The sequence below is a fragment of the Pieris brassicae genome, chromosome 7 (genome assembly GCF_905147105.1).
Source record: "Pieris brassicae chromosome 7, ilPieBrab1.1, whole genome shotgun sequence".
In the NCBI taxonomy this organism is placed as follows: Eukaryota; Metazoa; Arthropoda; class Insecta; order Lepidoptera; family Pieridae; genus Pieris; species Pieris brassicae.
The window spans coordinates 6607268-6623792 of NC_059671.1; the positions used below are offsets into that span (position 1 = coordinate 6607268).

Consider the following 16525-nt stretch of genomic DNA (forward strand, 5'->3'; position numbering starts at 1 on the left):
GCTATATATAGTGCTTATGTAATACTTGAACGGACCCTTAAATTTCAATAGTTGACTCTTATTAAACCGCAAATCAATCTAAATTGCTCGATACATAATACAAATACAAAGTCGCCTCTACCTTTTGCCTAATTTCGTTTGTATTCAATCATAAGGAGTATTATGAGCTGTTACTAGCGATTTTATTAAAATATATTACGAGATATTTAAATAAAAAGCGTTTGGCGTTTACTTCATATTTGTTTCGTCATCAACACTGTATCGCCTGTCTCATCTCACGTAAACTTCAGGCATACGTACTTTTCATTAGTCACTAGAGCAGACAAAGGAGACGCGCGGCTGAAATCATGAATTTTGCTAGTCTAATATGATAAACAACCAATAATATATACCTTTGATATTGACTGTTATTGTAACTATTGTCTCCTTATGTCAATCAACACACCGTACAAAAATAGTCATGAGACACTAATTAGGCCGCTTAAACAACTAATACACTAATTAAATAAGTATGTTTTATATGTATTTAAATACTTATGACTTCATACTAATCTTATTATTCTTTACGTATCAACAAGCGATTTATAAAGTCTTACGTTAATAGACAGCTATCAGCAAGGAGGTTGTTGTTAGATTCCTGTGTTCCACCCGAGGCACATGAAATTTAGATTATTTCGTCGTGAATCGGTCGGAGCAGTAACAGACTCCTTTATATGCATAAAAATTACGATTCTAACAAATTAGAAACATAGCAGATGTAAAAACAAAACGTTGTAATCCCTCTTACATACCTAAATTTATAAACTACTTTATGTACAAAACAGTATGTCACTAATAGGAAGCAATAGATGACAGAACACATAAGATTTCAATAGGCAATTGTAGGATTAACAAAACAATGAAGCGGCTGTCACGTTCCGAGTTTCAATTTCAATTCTCATGAACAAATATGATTAGCAACAGACTACATTATCATGTTCCACCTACGCACTCCCTTTATAAAGATATATTATGTACTTATACCCAGCGACATTTATAAAACAAAGTACTTTGAATATGAAATAAATTATGAAGATGAGCAATATACATTTTCAAATGTTACCGTCTTGTTAGTACACTAAACGTTTTAGCTTGTTACCATGGTTACAATATTTTTCATGCAAATGAACGTTTAGGGCACAAAAACGTTCTTATTTTTAGTTCGTATGGTTCATATTCTTCAGAAATATAAGTAAAAGCCTCTATATAAAATAATTCGTTAAATAAAATTCAAAGTAAACCCTGACTCGACATTTCAGGGAAAGGATGAAATAAAAGCGTGGGTTTTAAATAAAATTATGCTTTATTGATAGCGTAGGCTTGGCATATATTATCATATTTTTACCACAGCCCACAATAACATTCCAAATTCAAATTAGGTGTGAAAAAGATATTAAAAAAAGATGTTGGGATTCTACAGAGCCTTATATTTGTTATTGTATTTATAAAAAAACTTATCATTTTGTAAGCTTTGATACGAATTACAGTATTTTTTTGGATTTATCCTTGTAATTAGATAATGTGTCCGAATTGATGTTTTAGCATAGAAATGAATTCAGGATTCTCTCAATCCATTCACGCACTTGTTTTTGCCCCGCTTGTTAACATTAATTAAACCTAATTAAAACGATCCTTAAAACCGCACTTCAGAATGCTTTGAAAGCATTTTGCCATCAAAGACATTTTGAGGTTTCATTTGCTTACATTTCTTCTGAGCGTTAACTCGTGGCCAAAGTTTTGAAATTCTCGGCGAATATTATATTAAAGTACTTGATATGAGTAAAGTTTGACAATTTGCACCTGTGCGTGACTTATTTGTTTTACGTATTCTTATATTAGTATTCTTAGTATTCTTATTTGTGTTGTATTCGAATTTTTGTTGAACCTCTACTTCGGTTAGAACCTCCAATCCCTTTCATTTTTTAATGTTATAGCAAATTTTAATTCAATCTCTATTAAAAAAAACTATAAATGAATCCTGTCACTAACGCGTAAATAATATAAATAACGGAATCTAACAAAAACTTTAATACTAGTTTTGTTATACAGGAATTAACGACAAGTCGTCCAGACTATCTATATATGAGGGTAAAATTCTGAAACGAGACTTACTAAATGAGACTTATACGTATAAAAAACGTTATTTATGTGAATGCCTCAGTTACGTATTAAAATGCGTGGATAAAGCAAAAACATTCCAAAGAAATCAATAAAAAGTTTAAAAATGTGTTGATTTTGAAATGCAATGAAACAGATTGCATTCCCGCCCACGGCTTTCCCTTATTCAAGAACAATAAAGGAAATTGAAGCCGTACAAACAGCGATCGTCACGTATTCGATTGGTTTTATTGGTGTTTTAATTGCGACTCAATGAATTTATTGTCAGCAATTTATTGTAATCAACGGGAGTTAACAATTCTTTATTTGTTTAGGATTAGAACGTGGCTTTTTGTTCCTATTGTAAAAGACAAGTCGGATTCTAATAGATTAATAGCGCAACAATCTTTTTAGGTCTGGGCCACAGATTTCTGTATCAGTTTCATGATCATTTGTCAATCTAATAGGCAAGTAAGCAGGTGATCAACCTCCTGTGCCTGACGCACGCCGTTGAGTTTTCGGATCTAAGGCAAGCCGGTTTCCTCACGATGTTTTCCTTCACCGTTCGAGCGAATGTTAAATGTGCACATAGAAAGACCATTGGTGCACAGGCGAGGATCAAACCTAACGACCTTAACGATGAGAGTCTCACGCTGTTCCACTAGGTCAACACTGCTCAATATATTGATAGAACCTAATACGCATAACGTACATACTGTACATATATACCAAGTCAAAATAATAATTCAAAATCGGCTGTGCTTAGTTTATACAAGATTGATGTTATTTAAATATTTATTAAAAAAACTGTTTATCCCGATTCTTCCAACAAGGGAGTTCAGAGTTGGGATTTAATAACTTCCCTATGTCAAGTTCTATACGTTTTTGATTCAAGAGTGACATTTAGCACTAAGATTAGATTTTAAATCTAAGGTTTAAATAGTATTTTGTAATGAAAACATTCGGAATACATTCAAAGTATCACTCTTTAAACCACGAAACCACTAACATTATACATTCTCATCAGTTTTGCATAGCATACACTAAAATATATTACAATTCATAAAGTGCATAAATTATACATTGTTGATTTTACATCTAAAGCTAACTGTTATGCAAATCTATGAACGGAGATCACTTGATGAAAAGGTTTGTTTAAATTGACTTAGTTATCAAGATATATATTTGTTACGCATGCTTTCAAAATCGTCGCATGTGTAATGTTACCTAATATCGAAGAAAAATAACTAAGTCTATAAATTGTATTTTCTATCTGGAATATTGTTGATTTGTAGTTGTTTGTGGTAATCATCCACATTACTATGTGAAACGGTATATTTTATATACAAATTTACAATACAGTTGGATTTACTTTTTTATGTGTGTCGAGCCCCACATTAACCCTACATTTCAAATCTTGTTTTAAAATAGTAAAAGTATATCTTTATTAATACTTCACCGGATTCCACCGGGGATAAAGCCGGGACATATATATAAATTTATACAGGGTCATTAGTAATTTGAAGTATTTCAGTTAGGAGGTGACAGGAGTGACTTCTTGCGATAATTTTAACCCCTTATGCATTTAGTAAATGTAAACCATTTTTACCGTCTTTTTTGTTATTTAAAAAAAAAAATATCTTAAAATCGCCTTAAAAACAATAACTCGCAAATAATAAAGACTCGAGAAATACGTTTTTAAAATTGTATCATTCAATGCTCGAAAAGCCATTGTGAGAGCACAAACAAAGGTTTATCTCGTTTAAGTTAAAAAGTAGAAAACCTCAGAGTGGGTCAAACTGTTTTCAGGTTATTTGTTTTAACGCATTTTCATATGCATATTTTATACATAATATACATTTGAGTTTTAAATAAGTGGAAATAAAGAGTTTTATTTAATAATATTTATTTCACAGATTAGTAAGGCTGGTACGTGATTATTATTTAGAATATTGAAACCGGACTAGCTACTAGGCAGTAAAGCGAAAGAAGATCAAACAAATCAGGAATACAAACGCTATGCGTAATGAAATCTATTAGGGATAAATTTTTACCGTGAACAGGTGGCATCGCTGATCACAATTGCTGAAATATACTTGAAATGTCGAGCTATGAAACTAATGAGAAAATACAGTTTTTTTGTTTATATAGGTTAGTTAGTTTTACACAATACAACTTGCAGTTGTGTAAGTAACAAAAACGGTATTCAGTAAAAAAATATAGCGAATGAAAATCGCGATCTTACGATGTTTACTGTTAACAGTTACTAGAAAAGCCTCTCACACTCTTACTCACTCAACGTGGCGTTTGCTGAATTATTCGTACCGGGAAAACATTTTTCACGCAAACACTCGACGTCGGGAAAAGTTACATATTTCTATAATCTGGAAACCCGGTCAAGGGGAAACTTGTTTCCCGACATATTTTATTCAATTGTTTACATTTCTATACGAGGTATAACTCTATTTGTAACGTAGGTATTAAAATTAAAAGGTATTTGAATTTCTGAGCTTAGGGCTCCGACACACTATGAAATTGTTTCTAAGTACTGAGCACTCATACAATATCTCGGCAACAGTCATTGCGAGGTCTTTGGGCCTGCCCGTCAGTACTTACTGACTGGTAGAGGTTTCTCCTTTTAGGGCCATATTTCCCGCTTCCACACACTTATAGGGGCATTGGCCTTTGTATTATGAGTTCGTGAGCTTTATGATTTCACTTAACTCTAGATGCTGCCAGCAACTTAATGTGCCTAGAAATTAAGTCAAAAGGTAACTTTATCGTTCCTTCAGTTTTCTCAGCTTAACAAGTAATATTTCTTATGTATAATAGTTGTTGGGTATTTTATATGTCACCTACTAAGTGTTTAGACTTATTCCAATTTATTTAGATTCTAGACTGAGTGGTTTACGAATGGTGCAACCCAGATTACAGGCATTCCATTCTCGGAGTAATAATAATTATTTCAGCACATAAATCTTAAAAATATCAATGAAACGGGTATAATATAACGCATAACTAAACATAAAATCACAAAACAAAAGAATTATAAAGTATGGTAAAAATCTTCACAGCATTATTGTTGCACTTTAACACAAAGTGGTTGACAGCTTTTAGCATAATATGTTTTGCGAATGGTTACGTTCATTTGGGTCGCAAAATAATTAATAGAATCAGGTGTTCTCGGGAGATAAGGGGGACTTGTTTACTCAACCTACTTTTGGTCTTATTTATTTAAGCAAATATAAAATATATTATAAGTTATCTCCCCAACTTTATCTACGTGTATTTAGACCTGTTATATTCTTTTTTATGATATCAGTATACGAATACAGTCAAAATTTATTATAACGACATCGAAGAGACTTTGGTCGTAAAAACCGATAGTCGTTACAGCCGATGACGTTGTTGTTAAGTATCTAATACAATAGAATTCAGCTTGGACCCTTGATTTTGGTCAATATAAGCGGTATGTTGTTCTAAATGTTGTCGTCGTAAGCGGTTTTGACTGTATTTATGCTCCGACTACATGGAACAATAATAACGTAAAATTAAACGACATTTATTTGTACGAATGTTGTGGTGATGTTGGACAAGTTACACGTGATTAGTTACATGCGAAACGTGGGGCTCTGCCATAGCAGCATGGGCGGATCTACTTAATGGCTTTTTGGGCTGCAGCCCAGGGCCCCGTGTATATAAAGGCGCCCAGGCTAAATATCGCCCATTGAAAACAATAGGCGATATTTAGAATTACAAAAAAATTTCTACAATTTAAAAATAAGGTTGAAATCTCTGATCAATCAACTCATGTGCGATGCGCGTATATAGAACGGAACGGGGAATTCCCCGTCGCTTGTTTTCAGTCGGTGTATTTTATCGCGTGCATCTATTACGGGGTACTTCCTCGTAATAGCCCAGAGCCCCACGATCCGCCCATGCAAACGAGAAAAACTTGTGGTTTGAGAAAGCAAGTTCCTCCCAAAGACGCATTGAAATTTTCATGAATACTATGAAAAAATTAAACTAAAACTATACTAATTTGATAACGGAGTTAATTTTAACTTATAGCTACTGTACTTTAACTTAATTTTAACTTATATTACAGTAACTTATAATTTAGTTTTATAGTACTGTATTATTTTATCATAAGCAAGAGGTATTTTCATAATAATAACAGGCTGTAGAGGCACCTACAATCTTCGGCAAAAATTACGACGACGAACGACGAGGGCATACCTTGAACTGCTTTAACAAAGTTATTCTGATCACAATATATACAACTCGATCTTAGCTACTGGAGCCTTCGGGCCAGTCAGTACTTAAACTGGTCGCGGATGCACTCTTTAGGCAGGACGTTTTCCCCCACATAACGTTAGGATTGTATACGTCTAAACAACAACATGTAAACTGAATTTACATTACAAATCAATATGAATTATTCAAATTAATCAAACAAAAGAGCAATTACCTAAACCAGTTATCGTGGTAATAGGAAATCAATACGTTACTGAAGCCGTGATCATTCATATGCAAATTAATTTTGCGATAAAGGCAGGGGTAGCCAACGAATCACCTAATTGGTTTGCGGTATCTAAGGGGTACAATTGCATTGCTAAATGCAATATGAATGATAATCAAGAAAAATTTAGAGAACTAGTATTTATATTGACTTAGTTATTGAAGTCTGTAAATATGATATCTTCGATCGAATTATCAATACATCACTTAAGCAATAAAAATATAATTAAAATGATAATATAAAAAAAATTAATTAGCTAAATTGAATTATTATAGATAAATTTAAGGAAGTTTTTTTGTATCTCTGTAAAGGGGTAAGACAAGGGAGGGTCGGTGTATTAATAATACGAATATAAAAATATAGATGTTTGTGGTATAACAAGAATAAGCTTTTTTATTACTATTACAGAGGATTCAGTACCAACTCATAAATAGTGTTTTTTTTAGATTAATTACCATCTTGAGTAAGAGCCCCCGCTATTTCCTTCCAATTCCAATGTCCCCTTTTTGGTGCAGCCACTTTCTGCAGGTGCCATAAACGAGATCACCCACAGTTTGCCAACGGTTTTCCAAATTGTGAGGTATAATGTTAATATATTACGTTTCTGAAAATATTGTATACCTTTTTGTGAGTGATGACACTGTCTATTACGTTATAATATGAGTAATGATCTCCAGCAGGGATTCGCCCCGGGCTTTCATTGTTCATCAGTCCTCGCAAACACTTGCTGCCATCTAATCCAAGAAGGTAGTGAGATGCAATAATTAATTACACTAACATTTAATAGCCCTGAAGATAGCCTATATTGATAAACAAACGGAGGCGACACGAGTTCAATCACACGTGCGCACCAATATCCTGTGCACAATCAAGATGGCGGCACTTCCGCCAGCCATGTTGTACTGATTCGATTCGACGCTTGAACGTACAAGACTCAATCACAGCCTTCTTAAAAAGTTGTAGATGAATTAATTTATTAGGTTGGGATGGAATTAGGAAAAAGTCGAAAGTATATAAAGTTAATTTACATAAATTCATCAATTAGGTTTAATTAATATTAAATATATAAATAATACGCGTACATTAGAATTTTGTATAATGAACACACACTAGATTATTTTATTTTAAATGTGTGAAATCAATTACTCTAAACCCCATCACAGTATAGACATTCTAATTTTAAGGTAACAGTATATAGATATATGTATACTTATATAAAAATATTGTTCATGCTATTACACGAAAACAACGTATTATTCACACCGAAGCTCCAATTCAAGAAAAAAACGAGAACTTCAATGGGCATTATAATACCTCGCTACAATGAAACTGCTATAATATTGCAAAACACCCAAGAGAATTCGAGAGAAATGAAAGCTCGTTTTTCGAAAAAAGAATCCAGATCTCAATCGAAATACAAGTAGGTAAGACTAATAATTCGACGATGTTTCAACCGTTTAGAAATAGTTCATATATCATTTAAACACTATATAGCACTCAAGTGTCTAAGCTATAACCTACTTTCTCGAGACAGTTGCAGTCTCGGAACTTTATTATTAAATTTAGATAGATATTTGCCGTCTTGGTTAATTTTTGGTCTTAATGGTACTTTAATAATAAATACTTAATTAGACGGATATTTACGGGAGACTAAAAAGTTATCGTGGAGATGATTTGCAATTTTTAAGAAATAAAGCAAGAAACAAATAAAACCTAAATCTAATATTATGGAAACTAATTTGTACCGAGGAAGCATTGACTCTAAAAAGTTTCCACATTTCCATCTATTAATCAATTATGGTGTTTTATTAAACTATAATTTGAATAATGTTACTATTTAATCCGCTATCATTGTAAAATTTAAGTCCTCTGTAGACTCGGTTTTATACATATTTGCTTGGACCGTCTGAAAATTAATGAAACCTCAAACTATTTTTCATCAATATTTAAACAGTAGAAATTACTTTTAATTAAGTGCAAACAGTGTTTAAAAACGCAAATCGTATACTTTGAAACTTCAAATCATTATTTTTATTTTTTTAGGAATGTCTAATAAAATCCAACCTGTCCAAATCCAGTCAAATGTTAGTGTTAAAGTTACGCAAACGATTTCAATAAATGATCAGCCTTTTGGCAAAAAACAAATCATATTTCTAAATTTAATGCACTGGGTCAACCTTTGGTTTAATTTGTTATTTAAAAGAAAAGCACTAAACAAGTAGTACTTATAAAAACTAGTGGCACTAGAACTCTTAGATGTCTGTATCCTCCCGATATTTTTTCTCCATACTAGTAATTAATAGGCTTCTCTGGCCTACATGCTATTTTTGGTCTTGGTGTTAGTGTGGTATTTTTATTCACTATATAAATTAATACCTATTTAAACCAAAACAAATGACAATGAAAATAAATATTAATTTACCTTTACAGTATTTATAAAAGTACTTTATAGCTATAATTTTATGTTAGATCGTTACATCAGCCTTGTTAAGATGAAATATATTAAATGCAGGTTGAAGTTTCTTAGCTCAAACTTTGACTGGAACTTAAAGGGGAATATGGCGTGATATTTTAATTAATAGCCAAGAATTTTGAAGGCTAAATAGATATTTGAGAAATTTGAAATATGCCATAATAGAAACGTTTGGCAAATGTTTTCTAAAACGGGACCGTTATTCGACAGATAGAAACTATTTTGTAATGTAAGTAAAGTACCTAAAGTAGGTAATAATTACTGAATCACAATTCTTCTTAGCTAGGTAAATCTATATATTTTTATTGGTTTTATTAAATTTAAAGCTTAGTATACGTATAATTTTAATATAAAATACATACGAATTAGATAAATTTAAAGAATTTAATATCAAATCAATAAATTGAATTTCTACACATTTTAACGAGTAAACTCATCATAACGCCTTCAAACCTTAAAATTTATTAAAATTACTTCTATGTAAATATTCGCTTCAATATTATTTTCGACTATACTGGGGTTTAATTTTAATATGATTTTTCTGTGCAGTGCACGCGGGGGAGGCTACGGAGTCTATCGCCGAGGCCTTGCTAGCCGACCCAACGCCTACTAATTTTCCAAGTACGTGCGCATTTATAAGGTTGATTTAATAGTAGTATCAGAGCTTTAATTTAATTGATGAGACAAATCTTTTAAACAATACATGAAACGGCGAGAATTATTATTATTATTTTTTTGGAACAGTTGACTAACAAAAATATTGGCTTCCAAATTCGTGCTCATCCCAATACTTCTTGCTCAACTACGAAGCAATGAAAGATGCGCTTTTAAGTGTAATAAATAGTATATTCTGATTACTTCAATCCGTTTTCTTATATGCAATAAATTAATTAAAAGTATAAATAGATTTATAATAGATATATAATTATTGATATATAATTTTAGTATAAACATATTCTATGAAGAGCGTTTAGAGGAGTTGTTTGGATTCATATAACATTTACAACAAGAAATAACATTACAGTTGAGAAAGTGTTATGAGACTGGTTTCCAAACTAGGTAAGAACCTTAAAAGTAAATTAAAGAAACTATACCTATGTGTTATTCGTGCTAATCAATACACCTCTGCTAAATCACTTTTTGATATAAAAATTAGTGAGATACCAGATAATTGAAATAGATCGGCCATCTTATTATAAATAATTCAGTTCACGTACCTAAAAATGGGTAACATAGCACCTAACTCTAAATGTCCATAGATTGTTTTAACACATTTTTTCGTAGGTCTGAATTGTTACTTACCTCTTTAACATTGTAAAATACATTATTACTTTTTTAATTCCGAACGAAACAAACTGTCATTCATCCCAGCCCAATAAAATTAATTATAAACTAATAAGCGACATGTTTCCGTAATGTAAATTAATAAATGGACATTAACGATGGAGTTTCAAAGTTTTACGTAGCTTAACGAAGCCGCTCTAGTTACGTACTTTGTCACAGTGCGGAAACTTCATCTAAATTATTTATGATTATATTAATAATTCTTATAAAGTTTCATAATAAATACTTGGATGAGATCTATTTTTAAAATTCTTTCACCAATAGCCTAGGCTATGTTTAGTGTCCAAAACAATCGCGTCGTGCGACGCCGGGACTTAAACGAAATTGAAGTAAAGTGCAGGTTAGTAAGAAACTAATAAAATTTTAAGATCTGTTAAATGTATATAATACATGTCAGTGATACATATTAATAAGTCCAGAAAAACATAGACTTATCTACAACTTTTCTATGAAGCACCAAGTACTGCAAATTTTGTGCAAAAATATACTTGGTGAATAAATCCCTAGCCTAATGAACGCTTAATCTGCTCGTGGTCGGACGGAAAAGTTATAATGGCGAGGTAACGGACGGAAAAATTAAAGTTGTCGGCTACCATGTAATATTTTTTTTTACGTAATAATAAGATAAAATAAGAAGCCTTTAATTATGCCAAAATATTTATAAAAAAGTACTACTTTTTAAAGACAACGTAAAATAATTTAATTATTTAAGAAAAACACTTTTTGAACGGATTAAAGCTATGTATTATTATTGAAAACTTATAATTATTTACATAATTATAAATTTCATTATTTGAAATTACAAATTAACAGTCGATAATTCTGTGAATATAGGATGGAGGTGAAAGTATGCACCGCAAATAAGTTGTATGCTTAATGAATTTGATGGGAGCTAAAGCGACACGGGAGCACGGAATTCCTCCAAAGGTCTATTCCGAATATATATACTTTTTCCGTGTTCCTCTCAAATAATCAGACACAGCTTTACTCAGTGCCTGTCCCACTTTTAAACTACTGGCATTATTTATCTATCGACAATTCGGTGAAGGCACATTAAGATGAAACGTCATGAACTTCTTTAACAAACATATACAAAACTTGACAGTTAATGTAACAACGATTATTGCATTTTATTTATTTAAAAAACTCATATAGAAACAGAATAGCCAATTAAAAGGCACAAGTGTACAAATAGTGCACAAAATACCATTCTTGAGAAGTTAGTGAAGCCCCTTAACAACACCATGTTCAATAACCAAGAATGGTGCTTTGAGCAAGACTTGGCGCCAGATCATAAAGCTCAGTCTACGCAGTCTTGGTTGGAAACGAACGTTTCGGACTTCATCAGAGCTGAAGACTGCAAAACTAGTCTAGTCAAGTCGTCTAGTCCTAATCTTAATCCGCTGGATTATGATTTATGGTCAGTTATAGAGAGTTGGTCTTGCTCTAAACGCCATGATAATTTGGAGTCCCTAACACAATTCGTACGAGTGGCAGAGAAAACTTTTCCCATGGAAAAAGTACGTGCTTCTATTGATATCTGGCCTTAACATTTAAAGAAATATATTGCAGTCAATGGATGCCACTTCGAATAAGCATTTATTATTTTTTATTTATTAATACACTGTAAAAGTAATAAATGTTATTTACATTAGATTTTTTTTACTTTGTTTTAGTATTTATGGCTAGACTAGGTATACTTCTTACAAATTTTAATATTTAATTACAAATTAGGGTTTAATGAATAAGAGTTAGAGAAAAGAATCAAAAAATAAAATAGCTTATTCATTTCACAGTTTGGCAAGTCACGAGTTATGAATGTGTCGGTTACAACACAAAGTCTCAAAGCATCTACATTTTGTCTGCACTGAGCCATTTTTTCTCATTCTCACAAAGTAAGCGACCTGTAAACAAAAGAGCTGAGATCTTTTTTGTAGGTTGACGTCTGTACAATAAATATCACTAAACACAGGGGAATTTACATTTTATGTTTACATGTTTATTCATTATTTATTTTATTATGTGAAAGAATTCATTTATTGTGATATCGACGATAAGCTCGAAAAATAGAATTAACTTGTTTATCATTAACTTTTTCAATATTTCAGCTTAAAAATATAACGGACAATTATTGGTTATATTAGGTCCTTACATATGAAATTGGCGTATTTCGTACTGGCCACTTTAACCACGATGTTCTCCTCTTTGGTAAGGAATTCCAAATTCAAATTTGTACAGCTATTTACTCATGTATTTGTGCTTTGATGACCGTCATTCATTTGTTTTTTTCTTATGTTTTTTTCTGTTTGTGTCACTCATTTTACAAAATGGAAAACTTAAAGTATAGCTTTATTTATGAGTACGAGTTCCGCCGTGGCTCTAGTGCTGCGGAAACGACTCGAAGGGTGAATGATGTGTATGGCGGTCATGTTGCAAAAGAAAACACAGTTCGTTTCTGGTTCCAACGTTTTCGTTCTGGAAATTTTGACCTGCAGAACAAGCCCCGTGGACGGCCTGAGACCCAAGTTGTTAATTAAGTATTGATGGCTATTGTGGAAGCGGATCCACCGCAAACCACGTCCGAGTTAGCTGCAGGCTGCGGTGTTAGTGATTAAACTGTTTTAATTCACTTGAAGCAAATTGGGAAGATTAAAAACGTTAAAAGGTGGGTAGCTCACGAATTGACTGAAGCAAACCGGCAAACGCGCGTCGACTGCTGCGTTACATTACTGAACCGGCACAATAATGAAGGTATTTTAAACCGAATCATTACCTGTGATGAAAAATGATTTCTTTACGATAATCGGAAGCGCTCAGCGCAATGGTTGGATCTTGGCCAGCCAGCCAAATCCTGCCCCAAGCGAAAATTAACCCCAAAAAAGTGACTTGTAAGCGTTTGGTGGACTAGTGCCGGTATTGTTCATTGCAGTTTTCTCAAATCTGGCCAGACTATTACGGCTGAAGTCTATTGTCAGCAATTGCAAACCATGATAGAAAAGCTAGCGGCTAAACAACCTAGGCTGGTCAATCGCTCCACACCACTGCTACTTCACGACAACGCTAGATCACACACTGCACAACAAACGGCTACCAAATTAGAAGAGCTTCAATTGGAATGTCTAAGACATCCTCCGTACTCCCCGGACCTTGCTCCAAAAGATTACCATTTTTTTCGAAATTTGGACAACTTCTTGCAAGAGAAAAAATTTAACTCTGATGGGGCAGTCCAAATCGCCTTCACAGAATTTATTGATTCCCGTCCGACTGGTTTTTTTAGTAAAGGGATCAATGAACTACCTATGAGATGGCAAAAGTGCATAGAAATCAATGGTTCATACTTTGATTAATTAAATATATTATATTTAAAAATATTCGACTTTTTGTTCCTCCCATACAAAACGCCAATTTCATATGTACCTGTACCTAATATATTGTGTAATAACATAAAAAAATACAAGTAAGGCACGTTTCAGGCATATAGTTAGACAGAATTTTTCATAAGAAGGTTTTGGAGAAACTAAGATTAGGTATTCACTCCTGTGGGTCTGATGTGGAGGAGAGCAAATATCTAATTATATGCTCTCCAGTCTAGTGATGATTCAGGCAGTGCAGAGATACCTAAGCCGGCTAAGAGATGGGAGCGTAAAACAAATTAAAATTTTCGAATGCCGATATATATAGTACAGTAAACTAAGTACATCTCGATTCAATTTTATTAATACACTTGATTATAGATTTACTCATTTTCGTTCATAAATTTTAACCTTAATGAATTTCCTAACTTATGTAGATCTCCATTCATAACAGCGAGTGGAACGGAATTTCCGCATTGAAGTTGAGAGTATTATACTCGTTTTCATTTCGAAACAGTCGAGAGTCGCGTTTAAAAATTCCATCGCAATTGAAATTAATATTTCAATGAATCAACGGAGGTTTATCTTAAATGCCATATAACAATTCTTGTTTGTAGAGATTTGTGGTCACGCGGGAATGTGCATACATTTTTTACGTTCGTGTAATCTAGAACACAGTTTTATTAAGTGCTCTAGTTTGAATGTTTTTCGAAGCTTTATCCATCGAATACTTATTTATATCAAGGCGATCCATAGATAATAAATATAGAATATAGATAGATAACAGTGTAAGTATTAGGCATTTTAAAAGTTTTGAAAGTAGGTTGAGATTAAAGAGTTATCATACTTAATAGCTTTTGTGTCTGAAAACTGTTCGGAGTCAAAGTAGCAACTAATTAACGAGCCTAACTTAACCAGTTTTGGTTTGTGATGGTTACTACCATCACAAACGTCATTGCTACTGCAAAGACATCAAAAACTTATCCATTCTACGCTAAGCAATATCGGTAATATTTCCTGATATAGGTATACTTTTTTCTCTTAAAAAAACTGGTTTTCGTCTAATGTTATTCACATTGTATTGAGCCATAGCTGACTTGAGTAATTTTTACACCATTATCCAAATACATGACAATAATAATAATAAATATTACTAATATATAACTATGTCTATTATTTATAGAGCAGTGTTGGCCAAATCGCTTCAGCGTGCGACTCTCATCCCTGAGGTCGTAGGTTCTCTCCCCGGCTGTCCACCAATGAACTTTCTTTCTATGTGCGCAGTTAACATTAGCTCGAACGGTGAATTAAAACATCGTAAGGAAACCGGCTTGCCTTAGACCCAAAAAGTCGACGGCGTGCGTCAGGCACAGAAGGCCGATTGCCAGCTTGCCTATAAGATTAACAAATGATCATGAAAGAGATACAGAAATCTGAGGCCCAGACCTAAAAAGGTTGCAGGGGCCATTGATGTTTTTTAATATACATAACTTTCCTCGTAATATCAGTAAACAATTTTAATAATGATTGCTCCGTAATTCTGCTATGTAATACATGCTATGTATTGCTAGTACAAACCGAATTTCATTTATAAAACTGAGACTAAAATAAGTATCGCGTTTGAGGTATTATGTCACACCCTAGAATTAAGCATAACAATTTCTGTAATGATCAGCAGTGCTACTTAAAAGTCAGCAATAAACCCTTACAGATTAGGTATATTTCACGTGAATTGCAATGTCTGTATTAAATTTTCATTGTCTGTACCGAGTTTTGTAATTGTGGTATCATCGTAGATTTTTCGCTTTTCTCCGTTCTCTTATTGTGATTCGTTTATGGGTTGAAGCGTTGAACCGTTCAGAAGATCACATACTAATTAAATTAATGTCGTCCATTTCGTGTGTAGGTACTTAACATAGAATTATAACTCGACGTTTTGGAGATCTCTTGCTGGCTGAATTTAAATTAAAAACAAGTCAACACTTATTTTTTTAAATAACTTGAACATCTATGTACAGTGTAGATAAAATATCAACTCAAACTGAAATTTTTAAAGACTAACTTATAATATTTATAAAAGCAATCGACTATGAAACAACGAAGGTATATCTAAGGTATTTCTTGCCGCACATCACCGCTATGTCAAAGCAACTGCCCGACGATGTAATTCCGAATCAATAATTAAGATCCTTCAAAAAATGAGCGTAGCAATTCTTAAGGGCCTGACAACATTCTCGCGAGCCCTCTGGCATTGAGAGTGTCCATGGGCGCCGATAGTTTAACTTCAGATGAGCCTGCTGCCCGTTCGCCCCGTATTCTGTAAAAAATATATGTATATTTTATAAAACGTGGTATTTATTTTACGCATTCAATCTGTCAACATATATTGTCTGTTCCATTGAATTATTGGATTTGCATTAGATATAGCGTCAGTAAAATTTCTCTGTCATATAGAGCCCTTTTAGATTTTAATTAACCATTGCGAAACCCATTACGATTTCATTTCTTGCATAATTAAAATGCTAATGAGTTAGATATCAAAAGAATGGAGATTCAGAAAAGCTATCATAATAGACTAATGGCTCTAACATGGTTTCCATAATCTTGAAGGATCTTTTCAAGCCTTAGAAAGTTTTATTGAAAGGAAAAAGGTTGGGGAGATCGGTCAAAGATAACTTGATTTTTCTTGATTATCCA

General features: G+C 32.9%; 1 protein-coding gene across 6 annotated transcripts in view; it reads left to right on the top strand.

Moving 5' to 3' along the window:
• LOC123712031 (tolloid-like protein 2) overlaps nucleotides 1-16525 on the top strand; it is a 54309-nt gene that overhangs the window by 26736 nt on the left and 11048 nt on the right. For 2 of the 6 annotated variants that reach the window (XM_045664940.1, XM_045664942.1), the window contains exon 4: nucleotides 9681-9752. The exons of the other annotated variants lie outside the window; for them this stretch is intronic. In XM_045664940.1, the coding sequence (XP_045520896.1) occupies nucleotides 9681-9752 (72 nt within the window). The remainder of the gene's footprint in view (nucleotides 1-9680; nucleotides 9753-16525) is intronic. 6 annotated transcript variants of the gene reach the window in all.